The 27,928-nt window shown below is 33.9% G+C and overlaps 1 protein-coding gene across 3 annotated transcripts; it reads left to right on the top strand.

The window, feature by feature from the left end:
- Positions 1-519: 519 nt before the first annotated feature.
- On the top strand, positions 520-27,760 carry LOC124410535 (calcium-transporting ATPase sarcoplasmic/endoplasmic reticulum type). 3 transcript variants are annotated; one of them, XM_046888986.1, is made up of 13 exons: positions 520-644; positions 10,530-10,547; positions 15,656-15,738; positions 16,006-16,392; positions 16,929-17,416; positions 17,641-18,646; positions 18,772-18,992; positions 19,196-19,331; positions 19,430-19,582; positions 19,680-19,813; positions 19,974-20,091; positions 20,187-20,304; positions 27,657-27,760. In XM_046888986.1, exons 1-13 carry the CDS (start codon positions 527-529, stop codon positions 27,686-27,688), a joined length of 3,012 nt encoding a protein of 1,003 aa, XP_046744942.1. In that variant the 5' UTR covers positions 520-526; the 3' UTR covers positions 27,689-27,760. The 3 variants fall into 3 exon arrangements, with proteins under 3 accessions (XP_046744942.1, XP_046744943.1, XP_046744941.1); XM_046888987.1 differs by lacking the exon at positions 27,657-27,760 and adding an exon at positions 27,126-27,280; XM_046888985.1 differs by lacking the exon at positions 27,657-27,760 and having other exon boundaries at positions 20,187-21,090.
- The last annotated feature ends 168 nt before the right edge of the window (positions 27,761-27,928 follow it).

The following is a 27,928-nucleotide window of genomic DNA, read 5'->3' on the forward strand; positions in this document are numbered from 1 at the left end:
CTCGGACACAGGAAAAAGTGTTCGAAGGACGGGATCGTCGCTTCGATGTCGACAGGGCAAAAGTCACGCCGCGCCGCCTCGCGATTCCTCGCGATTCATTTCCCCTTCGTCACGCTCGCGTCTCTCGCTCACCTGGACGTTGGTTGACACGGTGTCTCCTTGTTGAAATGGCTAAGAGGATTGAAACGGGAAGATAGTAGGAAACGGCCTCTTTTATTACTTCTTTCTTTCTCAATTTTTGTCGCTCTCGTATCGCAACTTGTTTACTTGTTCATTTATTTATTTATTTATTTATTTATTTATTTATTTATTTATTACCGTTACGGTTTATGTTGTCGTTTTCATTGTTGTCACATCTCCCGTTATTCGACCTCCAATCCCACCTGGTTGACGTACGATTTTGCACCATTCTCACACTCTTTCTTTTTCAAATTACTTGCAGGATACAACTTTCGTGAATGACTGCCGATAGCTACTGATACACCGATTACGCACAACTGGCTCCGAACTTAGCAGCAAGCTAACCATGGATGACGCCCACTGTAAGACTGTGGACGAGGTGCTAAACTACTTTAGCACCGACTCTGATAAAGGATTATCGCCCGACCAAGTCAAGAGGAACCAGGAAAAGTATGGCCTCAACGGTGAGTCCTGTTTATCTCAATTTTTACGCCCTTCTCTCGAGTATCCTTGCCCTGAAATTTTACTCCTCGCTTTCATCTGCGGCGTATGAAGAGCGAGGAAACCAAAATGCCAACCGTTTTAACGCTATCAGCGCAATTACAAACTGCAGACTCGATTGCAACGGTGATAAATCAGTCCATGTGCATAAACCTGTCGCTTGTGAAAATAAAATTAAAAGGATAAACAAGAAATGCGTTCGCTTCTTGTAACCACTCAGTCAGTCAGTCAGCCAGCAATTCTGCAAGTCGGTATCTCGATGAGCCACGGATGTTCACCTTGAATTTTCGATACATATGTAAAAAGTGGGGATACGTAAGAAAAAGGTCGAGAAGACGGCGGTCGGGCTGTCTAAACTTGAGCTAAATTCTTTCGGTGTAGATATAACGGAACTACATTAATCAAAGAGTAGAAAAGAATAAGATAAAAAGGAACGACGAGATTTTGGCCAAAATTAAAAGGTTGAAACTAACTAATCGTCGAGGTATCCGACGTCGACGATATAGATAGACATGTCGGTGTGGAGAATAGTGGAATCTAAACATACAGAATTCTCTCGTGCTTGTCTCTAATTTCTCCTCCGCCTCACAGCAGTGTTTTTGATTGATAGTTACACAGCAGCCCGTATCTCGAGCTTTTCCTGGATTTTTCATCACCCAACCGATAGATTTATTTATTCAGCACTTTCCCCCCTATCCTCTTCTCCGATCTGTCAAAATTCAATTAGATTTACTCTGTACATTTCTACCAAATCGTTTTGCTTCCAAGGATTGAGAAATCGTGCTTTTCAATTTTTGTGAAAACATGTTTTATTTTTTTTTACCAAGTGCAAAGAAACAAATTAACAAAAAATTGTACTTTGGTGATATTTTAATTGTTTTTTTTTTTTTTTTTTTTTTTTTTTAAATTTATTTATTTATTTTTTCTCACAAATCAAACAAAAAATTGAAAATTGTTTTGTCGTTTTCCGAACAGTCAATTCAATCATTTCCCCGTCGCGCGTCGGTCGCGTTCCTCGTAAGCCTGAAATACCGCGCTGTTCGGTCAGCTGGCTGCATATATTGATTGCGCGACCTGGTGCAGCCAGGTCGTCGGATTCCTCGCTCATGTGTACAATGTACTCACAGATTTATATGTATACACTACAAAAGAGATCGCGGAAAATTATGTGCAGTGTGCAAGTGCTGCGAATAGTTTTGCACAACTGAAGGAAAAACGACCGATCAATCTCAGTTTAATTTTTTACAGCGCGAGGGGGGTAAAGAAAAAAAAAAAAAAAAAAAAAAAAAACAAATTACGAAAACCTTATATTCGTCGAATTATCAAAATGTAGAAGGTCCAAGATTGTATAGCGTGACAAAGAATTGTTGAAAATATAGCAAGTCGAAATATACAGAAAGACAAAATTTTAAATCTCCATGCGATTCTATATTATTATCTTATAGACGAATTCCGACGATTTTACATTTTGGGACTTCTACATCCTGACCTTATTTTAAAAATTAATTAATATCGATTCTTGAAAAATTCTATATCTTGTGGACTTTCTATTTTTCCATCTTTCTGTAGTTTTTTTTATTTTATTTCACCTCCCACCACCGAATAATTTTTATTCACCCGAAACGCGTCCGAGAAAGGGAAGGGGAAGGAAGTTACGGTGGGGGTAGGATTTGTCGTTCGACGAGAATCACAGGTGATCGCGTCGGGCGCGGATGAGGCCTTCTGCCGTTTGCCTTCTGCCTTCTGCCTGCAAATTGCTTATGTAAGTTTTATATTTTCGTTTAGAGCCCCGGCTGCCGAGGAACGAAGCGAGCAGCGGCTAGTATAGCTAGTATAGCTAGTATAGCTAGTATAGCTAGAGATTCCGATCTGACGATGAGTCTAGAGACCCCCGCGAAGCACTCGCCTCTATCTCCCGTCCACGTGTCTGTCTGTCCGACGACGACGACGCTCTCGCCTCTCGAATTTCCAGGGTTTCACGACCAATTTAGCACAAACTTTTTCTCTCGGGTATTTTTATAATTTTTATTTTCTCGTGTTATTTCCCACCCACCTACACCCAACTACTCATATTATATACAATATACATCAATAACGCCAAAAGTTATATACTTCGCCGAAAGTAAGAGAAAGACCAGCTCAGTCACGTCACACACACACACACACACACACACACACACACACACACCCTGCACACTCTCAAATCGTAGTATATAATTATGATCGCCTTTCAAGTTCAACCTGGACCACCTTTCTCTCTTTCTCTCTCTCTGTAGTTTGAAAATATATATATATATGTATGTATCGAGGTGTTTCAGAAAAAGATAATTTACAGTTTTTTAAGCATCCCCTGAAAAGTTTATTTAGATTGAAAGAAAGATTTTGGGAAAAAGTAAGCTTTGAACTACGTTACGTCGAAGATCGTCATTATTTGATTTTTCACTTTTCCTTGAAATTTTTTTTCTTCATCGAACCTTTTTACCTCCTGGAAATATGCAGGATAGTAAAATTGAAGTTCTTTTTTTTTTTTTTTTTTTTTTATTACTGTAAAAATACAAAACGAACGTAAAAAGTATCGTGTGAAACCGGGTCGAAGTATTTGATCGGATTACAAGGAAATAAGATCATTCAATGAAGTATCGACACGTATGGTAATGAAGATGAAGTTGGTGGCGTGGTTGCAATGGTTCATGTTTCGGAGGATAAAATCGTTATATCGCAATTTATGCAGTAAATTGTAATAAAGAAACATATATATATATAGCTATGTATTTTGGAAATTTGACTAATTCAAATTCACTGTGAAATTTCAAAGTACTAATTTTTCTCCTCGATGTTTCCAATACTCGAAGAATGAGGTTTACATAGTATATCTATAGTGTATGTATATGATAAGAGAAACAAAGAATGAAAACTATCGAGGAAGTGGAAAAAATAAGAGTATGGCTAGTTAATCTCTCGATGTTTTGTGATTTATCGTTTATCTAAGGACTACGATTTAATCGGGTAACGATTCACTGCCTTAATTTCTGTCTACTCGATTTTCTTATCGTAATTATATATCTGCAATTCGTCGCTAATAAGATGAATTATCAGGTACATAACAGAGCGCAAATTAATGAAAAAAATTGGAAAATTTATCAGGCTTTAATGATTTTTCTCTTTCAATCGTTTAATATTTACACAATAAGTATCCGTATGCAATCAACGAGTTAGATCGACTTTATTTTATTTCAAATTTCGAAGAATGATAACGGATTTCTCTCTGTGTCAGGATAAACTGAAATGTATTCGTTAAAGGAGAATGAAGATAAGAAAACGTTCAAAGAAGTTTTCCAATTTCTTTTATCTACGATAAAAAAAATGTCGAAGCTGCTTTTATCGTGCGTGAAAAAAAATTTTATTCTTGCGATGTCGAGTAGTGTGGTAACCTAATATGTACCAAATAATTTTTCAACTAATTAAATATATTATATATAATCGATTAAAAATTAAAAATTTCTTCAAAATTCTCTTCTTTTCCGTTAATTTATTCTCTCCGTTTAATATTTTTTTTATTTTATATATGTACACGAATTCGTCATTCGGTGATCTCTTGACGCAGGTATATTACCAACGACGTCACAGTGATTACTACTCCCATTCTCTCCGGCAGTTATTCCGGGGGAATAAAGAAGTTGTAGGGAATATAATTGAATATATTATCGCGTCTGGTTCACCTTGCGTATCATGAAATATTCTATCAAATATCTTTGCATCTGATTTTTTCACGATTATTATATATCTTGTTTTATACCGTATGATAAGAAAAAAAAAAAAAAAAAAAAATTTTGCAAAACGCGTGGTCAGGTTTTTAGCCAAATAATTTTTAACAAAAATAATTAATATATACGTATAATTTATCCTCGTGAAAATAATAATATTGTTTAAATTATATATATATATATATATATATATATATATATATATATATATTTGAATTCCTTAGTCTGCCAGTAAAAATCTAGATAAAAAATAACGGTCGTAACAACAACAACAACAACAACAATAATAATAATAATAATAATAATAATAATAACGATAATATCATCGACATTGCAGAATTAGGGTATAGAAAATGGCGTTTACCAATTTTAATGCAGTGCGAATAAAACAGACATAATATATGTTAGGGTAGAGGTATTTGAATGCACGAAGAAACATCAATCAAGAGTCTTAATCTTTAAGGATAGATTAGAAATACGAGAAAGAGAAGACTTTGACTTACAGCTTTATTACCTGCCATCCATTTTTTACGGCTCGTCTGCTGTTGTTGGAAAAAATAGGCTCAATTGTAAGACGAAGATTTTTTATTTCGCACCCCCCTCCCCCTCCCCCTGTGCAAATTTTATTTAACAGCGCTTATATATGAGTGATTTGATCAAAGACGAAGATGATCCGATATTATATAATAAATTTTCGTTTATTTTACTAGACAAAAGTAGTTTAACAAACGGACTTTAACTAAGACTATGAGTCAGCCTCTGAACTTTTTCGTTTTCAAACTCGTTTAGAACTTGAATGATAATAATAATAACACTAATAATGCTGATGATGAAAGAAAAAGAAAAGAAAATTGCAACATCACTTTTAATTCGTCATCAGCGATTGAAGAAAAAAAACATCGCGATATCGATTTTCATTTCATTCTTAATGTATTATTATCATTTTATTCCTTATAATTTTGATATTCGAATAATCCGTAAAGAACCGAACCGATCAAAGCCAGAATCAGATGAGTTTTAAATTTGGAAAAGTCGCGTTTATCGAGATGAAAATTATTAAACCCTTCGCCATAAAAAAAAAAAAAAAACAAAAGCAAAAAAAAAAAACGAATAACAATAAAAATTTGACCGAACCAAATGACTAACAATAATTACCTTTGTATTGAAAACCGCAAATGCTTCTCGTGCAGCAGAAATTTCTGTCCTAATAATATCGAAACGAAATTTTCATTCGATATTAATCGATTCTCCTTCGAAAATTTTTGTTAATTTTTCTACGTCTCATCAGCAGCGGCTGCACCGTTAATAATGTTAAATATATAATAAATTATTCTAACTATCAACGATCGACTATCGTCGGGCGAAAGGAAAGGTCGGATTCCCTCGTTGATATAAACACACACACACACCATATATGCTTGACGATGCTTTTTATCACGGATCGTCTCGATCCTTGTGACGTAACATGCTGTTTATCTCCACATTGCAGGGTTTTGTAATAATAAATAAATCTAAACGCTGCCGAATAGCCGATTTGTATAAAACGTTGGATATTAAGAAATTTTATTACCGCTTTATTTACGGCTCGTATTCCTTTGTACTTTTCTTCTCATCCTCATTTTCATTTCTTCCCTCCTTTTCTTTTTTTTTTCTTTTCTTATTTTTTTCATCTTATGCGATTCTTCTTTTATTAGGTACGAGATATAAGGCAAGGCGATGATGTCGGAATCGTTGAAAATTTATCGATCCAGTTTTTTTGCGTCGTATATATATATATAAATATATCGTTGTACTTGTATTTTCGTATCAACTTTTTACCATTCTCCACTTTTTCACAGTCTCGTGCAGATCTCACCATCGCACCGTAATCTTGTTATATTTTATTTTATTGAAATATTCATTTTTCGTGCGAGAAAATTACATTTTTATTCATACTATCGTTGCAGGTGTTTAACAATAAGTAAAACGCGTATAGCTAAGAGTTGTTAGTAAAAACTCTTGCAACTTACTTGCGATAAATTCGTATCGTTTATGTGATAAATAAAAAATATATATATACACACACACACAATATGATATATACAGTGAAATTTTCCGTGTGATGCTGAAAAAAAAAATCCTACACTGCCAAAAGAAGATGAAGAAAGAAACAGTTTCTTTCTACTGACATTGAAGAAAAACAGTCGATTGTAGAAAGATTGAAAAATTGTCTACAATATAATGATTCATAATCCATATATATATATATATATATATATATATATATGCTGAAATGGATGATGACGATATCAAAGTACAGATTTTGACTGACCCAATTTTCATATCATTTACATGTGCGTGTGTATATATATATATGCAAGCAATAACGAAGAGAAGTTTTTAATCGCTGTCAATATTTGCGCTGGTCTTAAATTCTTTTTCTTCCACGTAATATTTTCTGTCTAGATGATATTTCTTTATTATTATTTCTTTCTTTCCTCGTCCTTCGACAATGTGATTGATAAATCGGTCCGATGATTTTTCCTTGATTCAAGCTTGATCGATTCGATTTAATTCCACTAAACTAAATATATATCTACCTTATAATTAATTCATACGTAAATACATACACATATGCACATGCATGTGTTTCGTGTGTGTGTGTGTGTGTGAATAGCCTTCGGGTGGAATATAGATTGTATATATCTGATTAATGCCGGTGTGGAAATGTCTTATGTATTTTCATAGATCGAAATCGTTGATCTTCTATCTTTTTGTTTCTTTCTTCTTTTCTTTTTCTTTTCCCTTTTTTTTTTTTTTTTTTCTCTTTACCATTTATTCGATTAATATTCGACAGGATTGAAATTTCGTGACAGAACGATCTTTGTTACAGCCATTTTAACAATTATAAATATTACGTTAATATACCTACCAGCGTAGTATTATACATCCTCTGTATTAATGCAACTGATTTTATAATCTTAACTCCTTCGCGAAAAATCCACACAACAAAACGAAACAAAGGATATATATATATATATATATTTAACGTTTATAATCGATCAATTGATGCAGGTATAACGACCAATTAGCATTGTCGGTCTGTGTTATCTTTATCACTTCCGTATATCATATCAATGTATATAATCATTGTTATCGTGCAGAATCAACAGTAAGAAAAAAACAAAAAAAAACAAACACCTTTATACGTTATTATTTTACACACATTATACGTTTATTGTCTCTTTCACAAAGAATTGTAGCAAACAGCAATCAAATTATTCATTGAATTATCATAATTATTTTTGTTATTATTGTTATTATTATTATTAATCGTGTGGTGATAAACAAAAACAACTTTTTCCCTTTCTTTCGAACAATTTTGTATATATATATATATATATATATATATATATGAAATATTTTTTTCGTCATCTCCAATAACTTCTTTCTTCTCTTATCAGTCGCGTAAATAAAAATATTAGGCATATATTTATACCTAGTTTATTACAAGGTTTGGTTATGTAGTGACACCAAATCTAAGATCAAATCATAGTAGTAGCAGCAGCAAGTACGAAGAAGCAAGGCCGTCACGAGTATACATTTGTGTAAGAGAGAGGGAAAAAAAAAATTCAGATAAAAGAGGGAGGGGGGGGGGGGGACAAAAATGAGAAAAACAAATTAAACTACGGCAACGATTATCGAGTTAGAACGATTCGTTGACCTTGCGGAAATATTTTCCAATCCTATGTTGCAAACGTCGTATAAACTTGCAAAACTCACACACGTGCCTTGTATATATATATATATAAACTTGTTATATAATAACCACGTGCCAATAATCACTTTCCCTTGTACGATTGATTAATTAATACGTTATTAGATTTGGTGGGGGAGGGGGGGGGGGGGGGGGGGGGGGGATCGTCGAGTATAACAGGTAAATGATCGTTGTATCATTTTTTTGATAGTTTTAATGATTTTTTTACAAATTTTCTCTCTTCTTTTCATCTTTACGTCAAGAAAAATTTCTAATTTATTTTGACATGAATATTAATTCAATGTACACGATACCTAATAGCAATCGATTTTATTCGCAATAAGATTTTTATGAAAATATGTAGCTTGAATATTGATAGGTAGGTATTATTATTTTTTTTTTTCCCCTTGATTCCCCCCTTTCCCCCCCTTTTCTGCTTTCTTTCTTTCTTTTTTTTTCTACTTTTTTTCTGTGGGTAATCGGATAGTAGTCGTTCTAAACTACGCTGTAATCGTTTAGACGTTTCAGTTCGCCAGACTTTACACGTGACGTCTTACGAATAGAGAGCTGTGACCTAGAGATGAGGAAGGCAAAAAGTTGAATAAATTGATAATGATAATGATAGATAAAGAGAAATAAATAAATAAATTAGTTAGAATAAAAAAAAAAAAAAACGAAAAAACAAACAAACACCAACAGGTATAATACTAGGAAAATATAAGATAGAATTTAATGAAGAATAGATAAAATACACAACCAGCGTGAAACAGTGGAGAAATATTATTGTATAATGCGTTCCGTATAAATATACCGTCACATAGGTAAAAATTGATTTTCAATTTACTTTGGCAAAGATAACATCACTCTATATATATTACATATATATATATATATATATATATATATATATATATATATATATATATATACTATACTAAACTATACTAATGAAAATCGAATTAGACGGACGGACAGTCTTTTGATACCAGTAACTACACAGGCGATTTATAAACCTCTGTTCTTACGATAAATATAAACTTATATAATAATAACCTTGTAACATCCTTTTATTACAATGCACACAGCCAAGAATTATTTTACACGCGTTAATTACAAATTGACAAATTTAGGCTGCAGTTTATACAGTTTGTCCGAAACGTAACATTTTCATTTTTCCTTTACTCTTTTTGTTTGATATATATATATATATCAAACAAAAAGAGTAAAGGAAAAATGAAAATGTATATATATATATATGTAGTGTATATATATATAAAAATTGTAAATTTTTTTTTAAGACAAATTACAAAGCTGCCAGCTGCACGCAGTTTCACATTATCAACGGCGTGATCATGCATTATGCACTGTGAGTTGCGGTTCGCCTCTGATTCTCTTGCAAATACGTCAACGATCACTGAAGAAGAAAAATCGTATACGTGTATATAAATAAATAAACCGTAGAACAGAACGCACTTTGATGTCGAGTCGTTTCGAAGTTAAGAAATTGCGGTGCACGCTGCTTCCGGTTTTCCTTTCCGTCTCTCTTTCTCTATATATATATATATATATATATATATGTACACACACACTTGTACTACTTATGTACATTTGTGCTGCACATTTACTATACTCCAAGCATAATTGAAAAGAGATAAGCATGCAGAATAAAAGATGAAAGAAAAGGAAAAAAAAAATAGATAAATAAATATAAAATAAAACGCGTCCAAGTATTAAAATAGGATTATATATACGTGCAAGGAAATTGGGGGAGGGGTTGTTAAATTAAATGGGGAGGAACTAAAGAGAGAGAAAAGAGACAGAGACTGAGAGACGTGCATGCGTTATAAGTTTTTCAGAACGATGCGTGTATATTTATTTATATTTTTCATGCGTAAAATCATGCGCATCATATATTTGAAGAAGAGAGCGAGCGAGAGAGAGAGACAGAGAGATAGGCACCGACTTGCTGAACAAAAAACGCAAGTTTTTATTTATTTAAATAATTATCAAGAAAATTAGTCCCGATCGATACGTCGCGGAAAAATTTTCTTTCTATACATTCAATTTACACATCGGTGTATGTCTATATATGTATAGCAATTTATTATTATTTACAGTATGCTTTGCTTCGTCCTTTTTACATATATATATATATATACATACGCCAGTTTTTTTTAAGGCATATGAAAATACCGTTTGATTGTTATTATTTTTCATCAGGTCATAATGAATTTATCACGGCATGGACTATATATTTCTGACAAAGTGTATATATTATTTATCATACATATATATAATAATGAAGATGTAACTTATAACTAACGCTTTCCTTTCTCTTTCTGTTTCAGAACTGCCAGCTGAGGAGGGTAAGTGAAAAAAAAAAAAAACAAACGCAAAAAAAATTCAAATTCATTAAAACATATCAGAATATATTAATATTTTCCTGTATATATATTTATGTATTCGTTCAAGTCTTACCTGCGTAGTACAGAAAAATTTCTAAGAATAAGTTAGGTTAGCTCGAAGAATTTTTTTGAGGAAATTAAAAGACGGTAAATTTTCATTATTCATGAAATGTGAAAATTTTTTCGTAGCAAAAATTATCGATCATTTTTTTGCTACATTTTCAGTATACAATACCTCGCAAGGGTGAATTGTTTGCAAAAAAAATAAAAAATAAAAAAAATCTAACACCGCGAAAAATCAGTGAGCATTGAGTTTAATATCGAATAAAAATATCAGCATCGTCTATGGATCCATTCTTCATGATCTATATTCAATAAGATTTTCACTTTTTTTTCTGAGTTTCAAATCAATGAACGATTGACACAAAAATGCTGCATTTACGATGCTAACTGATTAATTTTATCAAATATATAAATAATGATGTTTTCTCTCTGTAAAATCTGGAATTCTCAGGGAATTACGTTTTCACAAATAACTGGGCATCCTTTCAAATTTCGAAAACCTTCAAAATAAGAACCACCCTAATGTACGTACGTATAATCATTACACAGCCAACCAACGCGAAGCTTCTGCTGCACTTATAGGTATTCTTCTAACAAACACACGAGTAATTTACGCGCCCTCGCATGTGTCTGCGATATATATATATATATATATATATATTTATATATATGTGTGTATCCACATCCACGTGTACCAGAGACTTTGGCCTTAAATTGATGCGCTGTTATGGATCCGCACGAACGATCGGATAGACAAGCCAAACTAAACTAAACTAAACTAGAGGAAAGGAAAGGGAAGAAAGGAAAGCAAGCCACTGTAGCTTGCCGCACAGCCACAACAACAAGTGTATTACATGTATGCACACGTATGTATACATGCATGCATGTATATATGTATGTAGATAGAAGTGCGTTTAAGCCTAGGTACGTCAAACGAAGCCCACCGCCTGAGCAACGCGGTTTTAACGGTGAAATTCTGCAGCCATCCCTAAATTTTGGGATCCAACGATTATTCGGTGAGGCTGCACTTGCTGCTGTACTATATACTGTACATACTGTGCAGAGGCAGCTCTTCAGAGTGTTTCGGAGCACTGGAGCAGCCAAATCAGTTATACGGTTCACGTGTACGTAATTACGTTACCTATCTCTGCTGCAGAGCTGACAAGAGGCTCGTCACGTGCGGAGGGAATTCGTTTGGAAACCTGAAACCGCGGATATGATTATGCGAAACATATATCAGTAAAGAAGAAAAAAAAAACAAATTGCGCGACGTATACGCCGGGAGAAATTTCACAGTACTTGACTTCTTTCATGTTCATTTTTAATTTTTTGTTTTTTAATTTTTCAAACTCAATCGCAAGATACAGCTTCGGATACGAAACTAAGATTAGTTTTCTTTTTTTTTTTTTATAACTGTAATCAGAAAATGTTGTTCGGGGTAATAATTTTTTATTTTTTTTTTCTTACCATTCGCGATATAGTTTGATGATTAGTACAAGAATCGATTTCAATGAATTAAAGTCCTTATTGAAGTGAAGAAAATATAGGAAACTGGGGGAAAAAGAAAACAAAACAAATTTTTACTTTTCATTAAACAGGAAATTTTTTGTAATCCGAACTATGATTAAAATCTTTACATTAGAATATAATTGTACCAAAATTTCTTTTAATTAAAACAATATCAGTTTTAACGTAATGGAAAAAAAGAAGAAGAAAAGAAATTAAACTTTAAACTTTAACAATATACTGCAAGTGTTGCGCAAAAAAAAGAAAAAAGAAAGAAAGAAAGAAAAGACGAGACAAAAAACCAAATTTTTTTTTTCTTTTTTCAACCCTCTACCCACTCGTTTTCTTTTTTTTAACATGCGTGTTTATTATTTTCTTGGCAGTAAAATTCACGTCTCCGAAATTAAATGACATTCACCGGATTTTCGCAGTGAGAATTACTAAAGCAGATCAGGCAGCCAAGTGTGGCTGACAGCTGTTACCAAATTTTGGCCAGCTCGTAAGAGTCGGTACACTACACTGAGCCCGCTATTAAGAATAGACCCACTTGTAGAAAAAGTAAGAGTTGAAATTCGACCCTAGTCTCCTGGAACAATAGACTCTTGAAATTTGTCACCCGTTAAAGAAATCGAAGAGTTGCGATAAGTTGCAAATTTCAACGATCTTATAATCGTGGTTCATAGATTTGACTTCTTTTTTTCTTTTCTCATTTTTTTTGCAGAGATTTCGTGATTCGAATTGACAAACGGAATAAAGTCGAAATTCAAACGAAGAAATAGTTTTATTCCGATATATATCAGTTATCTCGAAATAAATTTCATAATTATTAACAGTACGATGCAAATCGGTACAATCAGGTCAACCTTCAATATTGTCCCTCACTACAGGATTAAAGGACCTTTCAAAGGCTCAACTAACAAGCTTAAAGGCGATTCAATTAGTAGCCTACAAACAGCGCGAAACCTTTATTTTAATAAATTAAATTCATTTTTTCATCCCGATACGTTTATAGAATTTTGTGTAATATAGGAATATTATTTTAAATACTTCATTCTCAATTTATATTTATATATATATTTATAGACGTATATTTTTTTTTTTTTTTTTTTTTTTTTCTTTCTTTACCCACCTTTTTGTCGCGATATTCGAAACTCGAGAAGTACGATGTAGAGAAATATGATAAGCAATTGTAGACGTGTTCAAAGATCCCGAGACTCGATGAGTTTAATAATGAATCGATACAGTGCAATTAATTGAAATTGAAGATATTTGATTATCCTTCGACGAGTTGTCACCTTCGACTCATTCTTCTCACGCTCTGGATGTTCCATGGAATAGCGGGTCTAATCTGGTTCCGTATTGTATACGTATACAGTTTAACATACGGTGTATTACGCTTATCAAACTAGGCCATATGTATAACCGTCGTGCAGATTGCCGTCTTCAACGCTGCACATGGCACCTTATTAAATACTTATTCGATAATTATATATATATATATATATATATATATATATATATATATATATACGTTTTATATGTCCATTTTGTGTGAAAAAAAAACAAAACAAAACAAAAAATTTATATCAATAACGGATGAAAAATACGTATTTTTTAAATTTTTACATCATTATTATTATAATTATAATAATTCATAGTATAGACTTGAAGGAAAGATAAATTTCTGCCCCGAAATCCTATGGTATACTTAAGAAGGGGGAACTTCGGTGAAATTTCGAGTTTTTTTGTTTTGCAAAAAGATTAAAAGGAATGTGATCAAAAGTTTGTTGAAAAAAAAATTTCAATCTCGTGCGATAAAAGTGTGTATGCGCCAAGAACTTTTTGGAAATTTTCTGCCAAAATTTTATTGCGTGTACACTCTCATCGCAGGAGATTGAAATTTTCTTTTCAGGACACATATTACCGTAATCGAATTTTTTTTTTTTTTTTTTTTTTTTTTTTTTTTTTTTTGCGGAGGAATTTTTCGTCTCATACTTTTTAGGCGTTTCAAAAATAAAAAAAATCGATATTACCGAAATTTCACTCCGGTATTCGTCCCCCCCCCCCTTAATATTGTGTATAGAAAATTTGAGAAAACTGAACTATCTAATCTTTTTACAGTCGCGTCGGTGTATTTCTAGTAAAAACTGTACAAACCAGTTCCATCCCATAATTTATTTAATTATGGTTGTACCTATATAATAACAATATAAATTCGCAACGATATGTGCACAAGGACGTGTCGTTGTACAGCGTTGTCTCATTTCTTGAGTTTAATTACCGCTGGCTTAAAATATTATACCTACACCCATAGGTACGAGAGTAGAGTAGAATTCAACGTTTCTATTTGCTTCACTTGTATACCTACGGATCGGTTTATATATATATACATATATATATATATATATATATATATATATATATATATATATGTATCTGTTTACGTGACACGCTTGATGATATGCAGTGCGTACTCTATTATACATATATATATATATAAAAATAAAAATAAAAATAAATGATAAGAAATAAGTCAAAATTACGCGATAATTTATGTTCGAAAAGCATAGGAATTTTTTTTTTTAATCATACTTTTGATGCAATTATGAACAATGTGCTCGCTTAGATAGATTTAATTTGGTATTAAAAATATATGAAGTGTATAAAAGTAAAAAAAAAAAAAAAAAAAAAAAAAAATGATGCATACGTACGGTATTTAATTTTAAATCGCTTACGCTGTAGGAATTTCTATAGCTGCAGCATTAGTGAAGGTATGTCTGTATCTGGTGTATGTGTATGTATATGCATATGCATATAGGACAGAGCATAAATTGCGTTGTGTTGGCAAAAGGTACGAGTGTAGGAATTCAAGGACGGCTGTAACGTCGCGATGCCGGTGACTTGGCTTTTAACTAATACGTTCATGTGCCTCTACGAGTAATCATATCGCTGGTGCATGTGTCGTACTACTATGACCGAACATATATCTATACGATCGTAAATAGATAGAACAGCGTTGCGTTTAGGCACGGTAAGTATTGCTCGGTGATTAGGCGATTTCAAATCACCTACGAGACGTATCTAATTAATCGGCGATATTAGAAATAGTTTATTTTTTTCTTCTGTAGAAAGAATGGAAAAAGAATTTGCGAAAGTAGAAAAAAGAAATAAGAAAAGAATAGAAAGAACGTTAATAAAATCTCGAACTTGAACGAATATGTATCAGGTATGCAAAATTGTATATATATATATATATACATACGTGTTATGTATCCGCAATGAAGAAATCAAAGTGACATCAACTCTTGTTCAATATCTTGATTTTTCGTCTCGCCAAACAGACATTCACACTCATACTTCGTTACAACGATTCGCTATATGCGGTGACAATATATATGCATTTAATATAAATTCCTACTTTTATACGCGTAATTGTGTAATTTGTTTATGCATGTCTGAGTATGTTTGTTGAAATTTATTCTTGTTTTATTCTTTTACAGGAAAGTCCATCTGGCAACTCGTTTTGGAACAATTTGACGACCTTCTAGTTAAGATTCTTCTATTAGCCGCTATCATATCATTCGTAAGTGTTCTTTCGAGAATTTCTCTCAAATGTGTGTGTCGTTGTTAATTATTTTACGGAAAACCTTTATACTTCTTCTAAAATGGCAAATTCATAAACGATGACCGATATGACTAAAGATCTTTTTACTAAATTCTTGTGTGGAATTTCATAAAAAGAAAAAGAAAAAAGAAAAAGAAAGAAATGTTGAAATGTTAAAAGAAACCGTCTTAGGTAGTCATTATTATCTAGCAATAACTAATGGAATGAATATTTTTTTTGTTACAGGTTCTAGCTTTATTTGAAGAGCACGATGACGCGTTCACGGCATTCGTCGAGCCCTTCGTTATTCTCCTTATCCTCATCGCTAACGCCGTTGTCGGTGTTTGGCAAGAACGTAACGCCGAATCCGCTATCGAGGCGCTCAAAGAGTACGAACCTGAAATGGGAAAAGTTGTCCGAGGTGACAAATCTGGTGTACAGAGGCTCAGGGCAAAGGAAATTGTACCTGGTGATATAGTCGAGGTCTCAGTTGGTGACAAGATACCCGCTGATATTCGTCTCACTAAAATCTACTCGACTACACTCAGGATTGACCAGTCCATTCTCACCGGTGAATCCGTTTCCGTCATCAAACACACCGATGCCATCCCAGACCCACGTGCTGTCAATCAGGTTTGTGCCTCGCTTGGTGTCTTGAAAATTTTCGATAAATCGATACTCGAGGGGGAAGAAGAAATTGCTTGCCACTTCCTTCTTATCTCATCCACTCCGTCACCTTTTTTTCTACCTCGAAACCTTTCGTTCTATCGAAATTAGCTACTATCGTGATTTTCGAAATACAACTCGAGGGTAAAGTGACGTGATAATAAAAAGAAATAACTATAGCTTTTTTTGTTATGAGATGATCGCCAGTTTATTCTTGTGATAATATTTCACTGATATTCAGTACAAATCGGTATGGCTTTAAAAAAAAGTTAGGCTTGAAAAATATGGCTATGTTTTGGCTAGATTGTATTTTTATTATAGTTTAATACTTTTTGATGAACGGCTATAAAAAGTTTGGACAAAAATAATTTTCCAATAAAAATGCATCGCCAAATTCACGTTACGAATTTGAAATCTCACGAGATTCTTATCCCCATGAATAAAAAAAAAGTAGCTCGTTGTTCTTGGCTAATATTTTTTACATATTTTTTTCCTTTGTTCAGGACAAGAAGAACATTTTGTTCTCCGGAACGAATGTAGCCGCTGGAAAAGCGCGAGGTGTTGTAATTGGAACCGGATTGAACACCGCCATTGGTAAAATCCGTACAGAAATGTCGGAAACCGAGGAAATCAAGACCCCACTTCAGCAAAAACTCGATGAATTCGGTGAACAATTGTCGAAGGTAATTTCGGTGATTTGCGTCGCTGTCTGGGCGATCAATATCGGTCACTTCAACGACCCCGCTCACGGAGGATCATGGATCAAAGGTGCGATCTACTACTTCAAAATTGCTGTCGCCCTTGCCGTCGCTGCTATTCCCGAAGGTCTGCCAGCCGTAATCACGACTTGTCTTGCCCTCGGCACTCGTCGTATGGCCAAGAAAAATGCCATCGTTAGGTCACTTCCGTCCGTCGAAACTCTCGGTTGCACCTCCGTCATCTGCTCCGATAAAACCGGTACCTTGACCACCAATCAGATGTCCGTCAGCCGGTAAGTATCTCTGATATTATATCGTTGAGTTATACTTTATAAGATTAGCACCATAATTTTGCTAAAAAAAAATTCCAATTCTGTTGGAAGTTTGATAAAAAAAAAAAAATTATACAGATTTTCTTATATACTAGAAAATCGGCCACCTTAACTATATCCGTTGTCTAATTTTTTTAGTGCAAACTTTGAACTGGTTATTGAAATTTTCTTATGAATTTTTTCAGCATGTTCACATTCGACAAAATTGAGGGTAACGACAGCAGCTTCCACGAGTTTGAGATAACCGGATCGACGTACGAGCCGATCGGTGAGATATTCCTCAAGGGTCAGAAGATAAAGGGTAACGATTTCGAGACGCTCCACGAGATCGGAACGATATGCATAATGTGTAACGATTCGGCGATCGATTTCAACGAGTTCAAACAGGCCTTCGAGAAGGTCGGCGAGGCGACGGAAACTGCGCTTATCGTTCTTGCTGAGAAGGTTAATCCCTTCGGTGTACCGAAGGCTGGTCTGGACCGTCGTGCATCGGCGATTGTCGTCAGGCAGGACATCGAAACTAAGTGGAAGAAGGAGTTCACCCTGGAATTCTCACGCGACCGAAAATCCATGTCGTCCTACTGCGTGCCCCTGAAACCGTCTAAACTCGGCACCGGACCAAAACTCTTCGTCAAGGGAGCACCCGAGGGTGTACTCGACAGATGCACGCACGCCCGTGTCGGAACCCAGAAGTTCCCTCTGACATCGACTCTCAAAAACCGCATCCTCGACCTCACCAGGCAATACGGAACCGGACGCGACACCCTTCGTTGTCTCGCTCTAGCGACCGCCGACCACCCGATGAAACCCGACGACATGGACCTCGGCGATTCTACCAAATTCGTTACCTACGAGAAGGATCTCACATTCGTCGGTGTCGTCGGTATGCTTGACCCGCCTCGTAAGGAGGTCTTTGACTCGATTGTCAGATGCCGGGCAGCCGGTATTCGCGTCATCGTTATCACCGGCGACAACAAAGCAACAGCTGAAGCCATCTGCAGGCGCATTGGAGTTTTCGGCGAGGACGAAGACACCACTGGAAAGTCATACTCTGGTCGTGAATTCGACGATCTTCCTCTGTCCGAACAAAAGGCCGCGTGTGCCAGAGCCAGGCTTTTCTCCCGTGTCGAACCCGCGCACAAGTCTAAGATCGTTGAATTCCTTCAGGGAATGAACGAAATCTCTGCTATGGTTAGTTTTCTTTATCGTTCAGTTTTTAAGGGTTTGAATTACGCGAACACGCGCTTCGTCGAAAATTCGTTTCATGATAACTCGTTTTTTTTTTTGTTTTTTTCTATCTTAATCCATGATTACAGACCGGTGACGGTGTCAACGATGCTCCAGCCCTGAAGAAGGCTGAAATCGGTATTGCCATGGGATCTGGTACCGCAGTCGCTAAGTCTGCTTCTGAAATGGTATTGGCTGACGACAATTTCTCTTCTATCGTCGCCGCCGTTGAGGAGGGTCGTGCTATCTACAACAACATGAAACAGTTTATCCGTTATCTCATTTCGTCCAACATTGGTGAAGTCGTGAGGTAAGGAAACTATAGTTTGGATTTCTTTTCTCGGATATTCACTTGTTCATAAATGAAGATTGAAAAATTGATTTTAATACCAGTTGTAATCCTGTAAGTCCCTAGGATATTCGTCAAATCCGTTGTATTCTGTTAACCGATATCGCCGCAAAGTGATAAACATCACTGTACCATGCAAAGAAAATGAACCATACTTTTTGTAGTATTTTCCTCACTGCCGCCCTCGGTCTTCCGGAAGCTTTGATCCCCGTTCAGCTTCTCTGGGTCAACTTGGTAACAGACGGTCTTCCCGCTACCGCGCTTGGTTTCAATCCACCAGATCTTGACATCATGGACAAGGTGAGTTTTCCGACTTAGTGAATAAACTTTGTCGCCTTGAGGCGAGCTTGCGTCTCAACAACAGGACCGGAAATTTCTTAACGTAAACGCGCTTTCAGCCCCCGCGCAAGGCTGACGAGTCTCTCATTTCCGGATGGCTGTTTTTCCGCTACATGGCTATTGGTGGATACGTCGGTGCTGCTACGGTTGGAGGTGCTGCATGGTGGTTCCTGTACAGTCCCCATGGACCTCAGATGAACTACTACCAGCTGGTAAAGAGCAACCGGATCCAGAGAATACTGATATTTCTCATTGATTTACGTTGAATTCATCCTTTTATTATCATTTTTGTAATAATTTTTTTAACAGACGCATCACTTGGCCTGCATCGGCGGTGGTGACGAGTTCAAGGGTCTTGACTGCAAAGTCTTTACCGATCCTCATCCCATGACAATGGCTCTCTCGGTTCTTGTTACCATTGAGATGTTGAACGCTATGAACAGGTACGAATTTTCTTTTTCCTTTTTCTTTGTAATTGCGATGTTTTTCAGTCGGAAATTTATCTAGCGTCATGCGAACCGGAAGATACATATTCGAGAGAATTTCTTCAACGCCCAAACCAATAAATTAACAATCGTGAATATCCTTTTTATTTCTCTACAGCTTGTCCGAGAACCAATCTCTGATCTCCATGCCTCCATGGTCGAACCTCTGGCTGATCGCCTCGATGGCTCTTTCTTTCACACTCCATTTCGTCATCCTCTACGTCGACGTACTATCCGTGAGTTGATGGGAAAAAAGTGAAATACAAAAATATCAATTGGATAAAGCTTGGAAGAAGATGTGAATAATGAAATATTAATTATTGTATTTCAGTCCGTGTTCCAAGTGTGCCCCTTGACCCTGGAAGAATGGATCACCGTAATGAAGTTCTCCATTCCAGTGGTACTTCTTGATGAAACCCTGAAGTTTGTCGCCAGAAAGATCACAGATGGTGAGAACCCAATATACACCGTGCATTGGATTGTACTGATGTGGGCTGTGTTCTTTGGAGCGATACTAGTTTCTCCAATCTAGATAAAATGAAAAAAATGAAAAAGCAAAACAAAAACAGAAAAAAAAAAAACAAACAAAGATAAGAAAAGAGAAAAAAAAAAAACCTCGTCTAATATTAGTTGATCAATAATAATAATAATAATGTTTCTTTTTCCCGTGGGGGGGTAACGTTCATAAATAACTGAATTACCTGGACTTGCAGTTGCATTTAATATTGAACTTCCCCCATGGCACGGGAGAAGTGACGGAATGAAAGAGAGAAAAAAAGCGAAAAAAACAACAACAAAAAAAGATATACATATATATGTGTGTATAGACAAAACATATATACATATATAATAATGATTAATAATAATGAATTATTAACGAAGTGTGTTTAAGTGAGATTTTTAACAAGTTTTTGGACTGCTGCGCATGGTGTTAGTCAGTGCTACCGTAACTGTGCGTCGTTACTAAATGCTCTCACGATGCCCCCTGCCCTTCTTCTCACCCTGTACACAACAGCGTTACCACAACCGTCGTCATAAATTCTACCAACTACAGTGGTTCCAAGTGTTTTTGAATATTCTACCGTTTAATTCAAGAATCATGATTTTTAAATTATTTTTATACAAGTGCCTTTTTAAGCATTAACGTATGTAAATCGTAGCCAACTGACCTCAGTATTGATTTCGATGACACAATTTTCTGATAATACTGATTAAAACAAAATACAAAGAAAAACCAAAACGAAACGAAACGAAACGAAACGATGAAAGTAACAAAAATTCACTGCATGTTAACAAGCGATGCACTTACTTTTGTCACAACACTTGATGTGGATGCATCACGTTTAAAAAGAAAAGAAAAGTTTCCGTTTTGTTTTCTTTCTCCTACGTCCGTAACTTGTGCACGCTGACTAATTGCATGCTGACTCCATCGACACTTTACCATTTCATAAATCAAACTGTCAACACGAATTCAATGGTAAATTAGGTATGTTCAAATTCGTTGCCCAGTAAGATTTATCAAAGCAATTTTTCTTCAAATAGATAATTAATTAATTGCATCGACAGTTGGTACATTGGATTGTAGAGTATCATTGTAGATTACATATATACATATATATATATACAATCCACCACGTAGTAAATCATTTTCCCCTTATTTTTTTTTCATTGTTTGTTACGCGTAAAAAGCAAATAGGTATATTCCATTGCTAATTTGATGTATTTCCCATTTTATGCGTAAAGAAGATAGACGAAAAAAATCAAATGTACATACCAATATATTATTATTATTATTATTATTATTATAGATATAGATATATCGAGATATTAGTGACATAATTTTATTATTTATACTAATGCTTAGGGTTGAAAAGTTATTTTTCAAGTACAGAAAGTAGTAGATTTAATTAGTGAAAAGTTTGTAGGAAAATATAATTACGATGTCGAAAAAATTACGGACAAAAGCAAAAAAAACTAAAAGAAAAGTTGCTTTTTTTGGCAAAAGTGTTGGTGGAGAGGTAGATAGGGAATACATATATGTAGATTAACTCGTGTTTTCTCACTTTTTCATCTGTAGCTCCTCACTCACAATTTTCACACAATCATCTACGTACAGATCTGTGTTTATGTTGCACTGAGTTTTTTATTTTTTTCTGGTCCCTTCTAATTCGGACAAATTCCACTGGTGATAATTATTTTCGTACATTCATAGGTATATCTGTCCTTTTGTAAATCCCAAAATTTCTCTCTTTCTTTCATCCACAGCTTTGTGAATGACAATTACATGTATATATATATATATATATATATATATATATGTGTGTGTGTGTGCATTAACATTCACAGCACCGGGTTTGCCTGCACCTTCAAGGAAGAAGCTGAAATCGGAGTAATAAACGTCGGGAGTATCACAAGATAAATTATGTGCATGGGGAATTGGATTGAAGATTTTTCCACGACACTATTGTAACGTGTCTTCCTTCACTCCCTCGTCAAGAGCTTTTGTGCATGTTCGTCATATGCTTAATATAGTTGCACCTCTGTCACCTACAGACATCCATTCCTACAAAATTTTTCGAAATTACCATTACCAAATAATTCAATCATCTAAATTAACGATTAACAACTAAGTAGTGACATTGTGTTATTCAACCTACTAATTACTTTATGTGGATTTTACGTTATGTACACGGTGATATTTATGTGGGCGTGAGTGCGTGTGTGTATGTACATCTATTGGCTGTACTGCTGATTTGATGTTACGTAAACGTAATTTCTGTATTTTATCTAATTTCGTTATCGATGAGGCATCAATAACTCTTTGAACATGATTAGCAGAGAAATCCTTGGACCAAGATTTGTAGATTCCTACTCATCGAAGCGCTCAGAGCTAGGAAGAGATGATATTTCAATATCGATTTGACGTATGATTTCGCTGATACAAATTACCTATTTTCATTCAACTTACGCTAAAAGAACAGTGTTACTATTGCTTGAATTTTATCTGTTTCAAAGTTTTGTTTGTAATTTTCTGAACAATTTTCAACCGTTCAGACGGCCTCAAAATTTTGATCACGGGATTGGATTTCTTTTTTTTTTTTTTTGAGTAACCAATAACGTGTATCGAATTCATTATGAACTAAGGGTACAAGAAAACGAGTGAGAGAGGAAGATGATCGTGTCTAAAAGAATTGTACAAACGAACTAGAGGCAACGTCGTAACAATAACGTATTTTTAATTATTCTTGTTTAGCCGTATACAGTTTCTAGCGGCTCTTGTGAATCCGTTAGTGTTTTTTGTTGTTTTTTTTTTTCTTCTTGTTTTCTTGTTCCTCCTCGTTTTCAATGTCTCTTCCTTCCTTTTGTGCTGTGTGATAACGTAGCTGCGCCCACTATTTTAACCATCGAAAACGCAACAAGACTGATCGGAGCAGTGGTTTGATATAAATAGTGGGCCAACTGCACAATCGATGATTTATCGAAGGCATCCAATGCATATATATATACATAATATTATAAAATATTTGAAACGGTTTAATAATCCTTTAAGATTATTAAATTATTAGATCACAACACAATATATATATACATACATACATACATTATATAGCATAAATAACATACTACCTTTACGTTTGAAGTAAAATGAAAGAGAAGAAAAAAAAACAACAAAAACAAAAACACCGTATACAAGTGTTTGTATGTATATATAGATGTGTGTTTGTGTATACACACATCAATAATGAGATGTGATGTACGAAAAAAAATTATTTTTTTTTGGTATAGAATTTTGGCGTAATTGAACTTAATTGATCAAGAATGGAAAGAGTTAGTGTCGGACGGTACTGTTTTATTACCGATAAACTTATCCCGCACTAATTCAGAGTGGTTGTGTTTTTAATAATACAATAACATTTGTCTGTTGTGTCATCCCTATTATGTACTACAATAACCGATTTTAAAAATTCAGTAATCGCGTCAGTTAAATACATAATGTTAGGCAGAAAGCGGTATCTCTGCTCGAGGAAAAAGTCGTTATTAACGATTTTCAATTATATTTATATTTATATATATATATATATATATATATATATAGATATAAATATTTTTCTTCTTTTCCAACGTAGACGTGAGTATAATTATTTTTATGAGTTTTTGTTTTTAACACGTAAATCGATGTAAATTTGTGAACTCATCGCGGTTATTGAAAATCAATAGTTGACAAAGAAATGTGTAAAATATACGCACCTCGAGGAGAGATTCGACGTTTCTCTTGACGCGGCGACATTCATATTAGAAGTAGAAATTTCAATTCTACTCTACTATGCTCAATTATAAGGTGAGAGAAACTTGTGGAAAGCTAATTGACGTCCTGTTTTTTTTTTTTTTTTTTTTTTTTTATATATATATATATATTTTTTTTCTGTTTCTTTTTTTATTTATTTCTTTTTCTTTGGAGTGTCACTGCAATTGGCTGGGTATCGCATAATAGTAAGTACCACGTTTGAAAATTTTAACCGCTGGTGTGAAATTAAAGAGAAATAACAACAATCACCCTTGAAGCTTTTTGACAAGGCGGAGAGATGAGACGGGGGGGAAAGTGCGGTGTGCCATCCGATAATAATAATAATATATATCCATATATATTTATATTTATATTAATTTAAAGAAGAAATGAAAAGAACAGAAAAAACACAGAGAGATTAACAATAAAAACCGCAATTGCATAAAATTTTGTAAAGTGAGGTGACTATAATCTGTGCACAGAAGAGTGACGTTTGGGATTTGGCGTTGACGCCGGACACGAGCAAATTTGCAGGAAGTATACCTATACTAAAAAGCGTGCGATGAGGGTGATAATTGATTTTTTGCACCCTTCGATTAGTCACAAATACCTGATCTAAGCCTAACCCTGAACTGAAACTTGACGACGTTCAACTTTAATATTATTATTATTATTATTAATATTATTATTACTATTGTCGCAAGTTCTAATTACAACGACTGTGAATAGTCGTGAGTATAGAACTCGATTGTGTAGCAACGATTTTGTTTATTTATCAATTTTATTTATCTCTTAACGATGCGAGCGAACGAAGATAAATATTATAAATATTACATTTACGAATTTTGAACTGAATAATATTATAACAAGTAGAAAAGGAAAGGAACAAAAAAAAAAAAAAAAAACAAAAGAGTAAAAAGAATATGTATAATAAGTGAAAATGAAATGAAACTGCAGAATATGATCTAATTAATTAATTAATTGGATTGATTGATTGATTAATTAATTGATTGATTGATTAATTGGTTAATTGATACGTTACCAACTTGTTATAATAATAAAGAAAGAAACAAATCATGTGTTACTAATTGTGTGTTTTGCAAATTAATAATTGGCCATACGAACATAAATACATGCATACATACATACATACATACATACATACATATATACCATGTTACGCAAAATACTAATCTGTTGCAATCGATAATATGAATTGAGCAATTTTTTTGTAATTTTGAATCATCATCAGTCACTCAAACAATACGACAGTTTGAGCACCATTGTACACGTATAATACGTTACATACTAACTAGACAAATTTCACTGTACTTTGTATTGCCATTTTTTCTTCTTCTTTTTTTCTGATTTTCCTCTTAAATATTTCCATAATATATATACATATTTTTTTTTTTCGATTTCAATACTTTATCACCGGTAATTTGTTACTTAAAATATAAATGTATATACATGTGTATATACATTATATATGTAAATAAAAAAAAATCTCTCAACACGTACAATACTGCCACGTCATCGTAAATAAAATTACTTGAATTATTTCAATAATGTCAATATTATAAACAAATATATATATCTTCAGTTTTCAATGACGAATCATTGCGTACGGAGTAAATTTCTTCGGCTTTATTGTATACACGATAATCTTAACGCAATTGATACTTCGCATTGTAACAAATCGTATTTGAAAATTTTGAAATTTGATTAAATACAGTGGATTTTTGAGATAGGACAATGAAAAATAACGCTTTGAAACAACACAATGATCTAAAAAACAAATGGTCATTGCCGATACCTGTGATACCCGAACGTTTTTGTCAATATTCACACGCATGTTTCTTTTTGATAGATTGGTGATTAAAAAAAAAAAAAAAAAAAAAAAAAAAAGAACAAAAGAAAATTTGTTCGAATCGACAAAATAAACAATCAAATATACATATACAGTGCAGATTTACCGAATTTATACAATTATATTCGGCTGTGTTGTCTACATCCGCTACACTGAGTGTTTCTCCATAATAATTCACAACGAAAAAAAAGGAAACATTCTTTTTTTTTACCCCATTACTACACTACCATGCCTGCTGGTTTGTCAGTTCAGTCAAATCTCCGTTCTTACATCACCACGAGGAAACACCAACCTGCACGTCTCTTGATTTTTCTGGTAAGGTAACTCACACTTTTTTCAGTATACTTATATCTATTCTTATATATATATATATACACGTTTTATATACTAATATAATATATGATTACCATTCATTGTTACACATAATATAAATCATAAATACAACTATATATTTAATACTTTATGTCTCATTGTTCCTCAATGTGTACTTATGTTTTTCTGAACACCCGTTGTACTCTGTTGTAATCAATTCGCAGGACTCTTTGGGTTTTTTTTTTTTTTTTTTTTTTTTATTGTTTTTGTTCAAATGTGAAATGATAATCATTATACGTTACTCTGTTCGTTTAATACGTGAAACTTGTTTTTGTAACATTTCTGTCAAGATATTTCGGTTTACAATCAAGTCTCGTGGAATTTCGGTAATTATTTTATCCGTTAAAATTCTTCCCGTCACGCCTGAGATAAATTTTATAACTTTTGTGTTAATCGTTCCATCATTATATCCGAATCCGTACGATGTTTCTAATACTTGTATCCTCCCGGGATTGTGACGAAAAAATAATAACGATCAATTCTATTAATTATATATACCTATATACATGTATCATTTACAAAGCAACTCGATACCAATCACCAAATCGCGGAAACACTTCCAGCCATTTTATATAAATAATGTTCGGAAACAACAGAGAAATATTAAAGAAAAAAAAAAAAAAAAAAGGAAAATCATATACGCGGAATTCCAGGGTTGAAATTAATTCTTATAGAATATTTATTTTATTTATTATATAAAATGTCAGTTCAACGGTAAATTGAGAGTAAAAATGTGATTACAGTTTCCCCGACGGTGGTCGTGAGGAAATAAGATGGGAGATAATCGCACACGTGCTTCATTCATCCAGCGACAGAGCGGACACACATCGCACAATACCCACCACAACACCCAACACCGCCGTTGCAAGGCAGACATGGAATTGACAATGAAAGGGGGCAAAAAATAAACAAAAAGAAACAAAAAGATAAATTCTTTTCAGAATTGATCATTCTATTATGATTATTATAAACGATGATGATGATGATAATAATAATAATAATAATAACAAAAATAATCGTCAATTAATGATTCCATTGATTGCCTTCGGTGATGCACAAATATGTGTATATATATACTTTTATATACACATATATTGTATATATTTATATATATATATATATATACACGTACACATTATATATCGCCAATACGAAACTAATATTATAACAGGAGTATAATATTATACTGTAACACGAAGAAGGTGGCGCCTGCGTTTGCTGGTTTTAAAAGTGGCAGAACAGTAAATTAATTCAGACACTTATGTATGTTGCAGTGGGTGATGTGGTCGTCGACAAGTGGGCCTAATAACCTACTGGTCCACTGGCCCCGCGACTACTCTTCTGTATAATATCCAATTTCACATCCTGAGCTATTTATTTATTTATATGTATATATATATATATATATATATATATATATATATATATATATATATATATATATATATATAAATACATGAATCTATTAATAATACGAATGAAAACGGAAGACAGAGAGACAGGTTGATAGAGAGACGAGTAAAAGCAATGAAAACGTGATAAGCGA

This window comes from Diprion similis, chromosome 9 (assembly GCF_021155765.1).
Source record: "Diprion similis isolate iyDipSimi1 chromosome 9, iyDipSimi1.1, whole genome shotgun sequence".
In the NCBI taxonomy this organism is placed as follows: domain Eukaryota; kingdom Metazoa; phylum Arthropoda; class Insecta; order Hymenoptera; family Diprionidae; genus Diprion; species Diprion similis.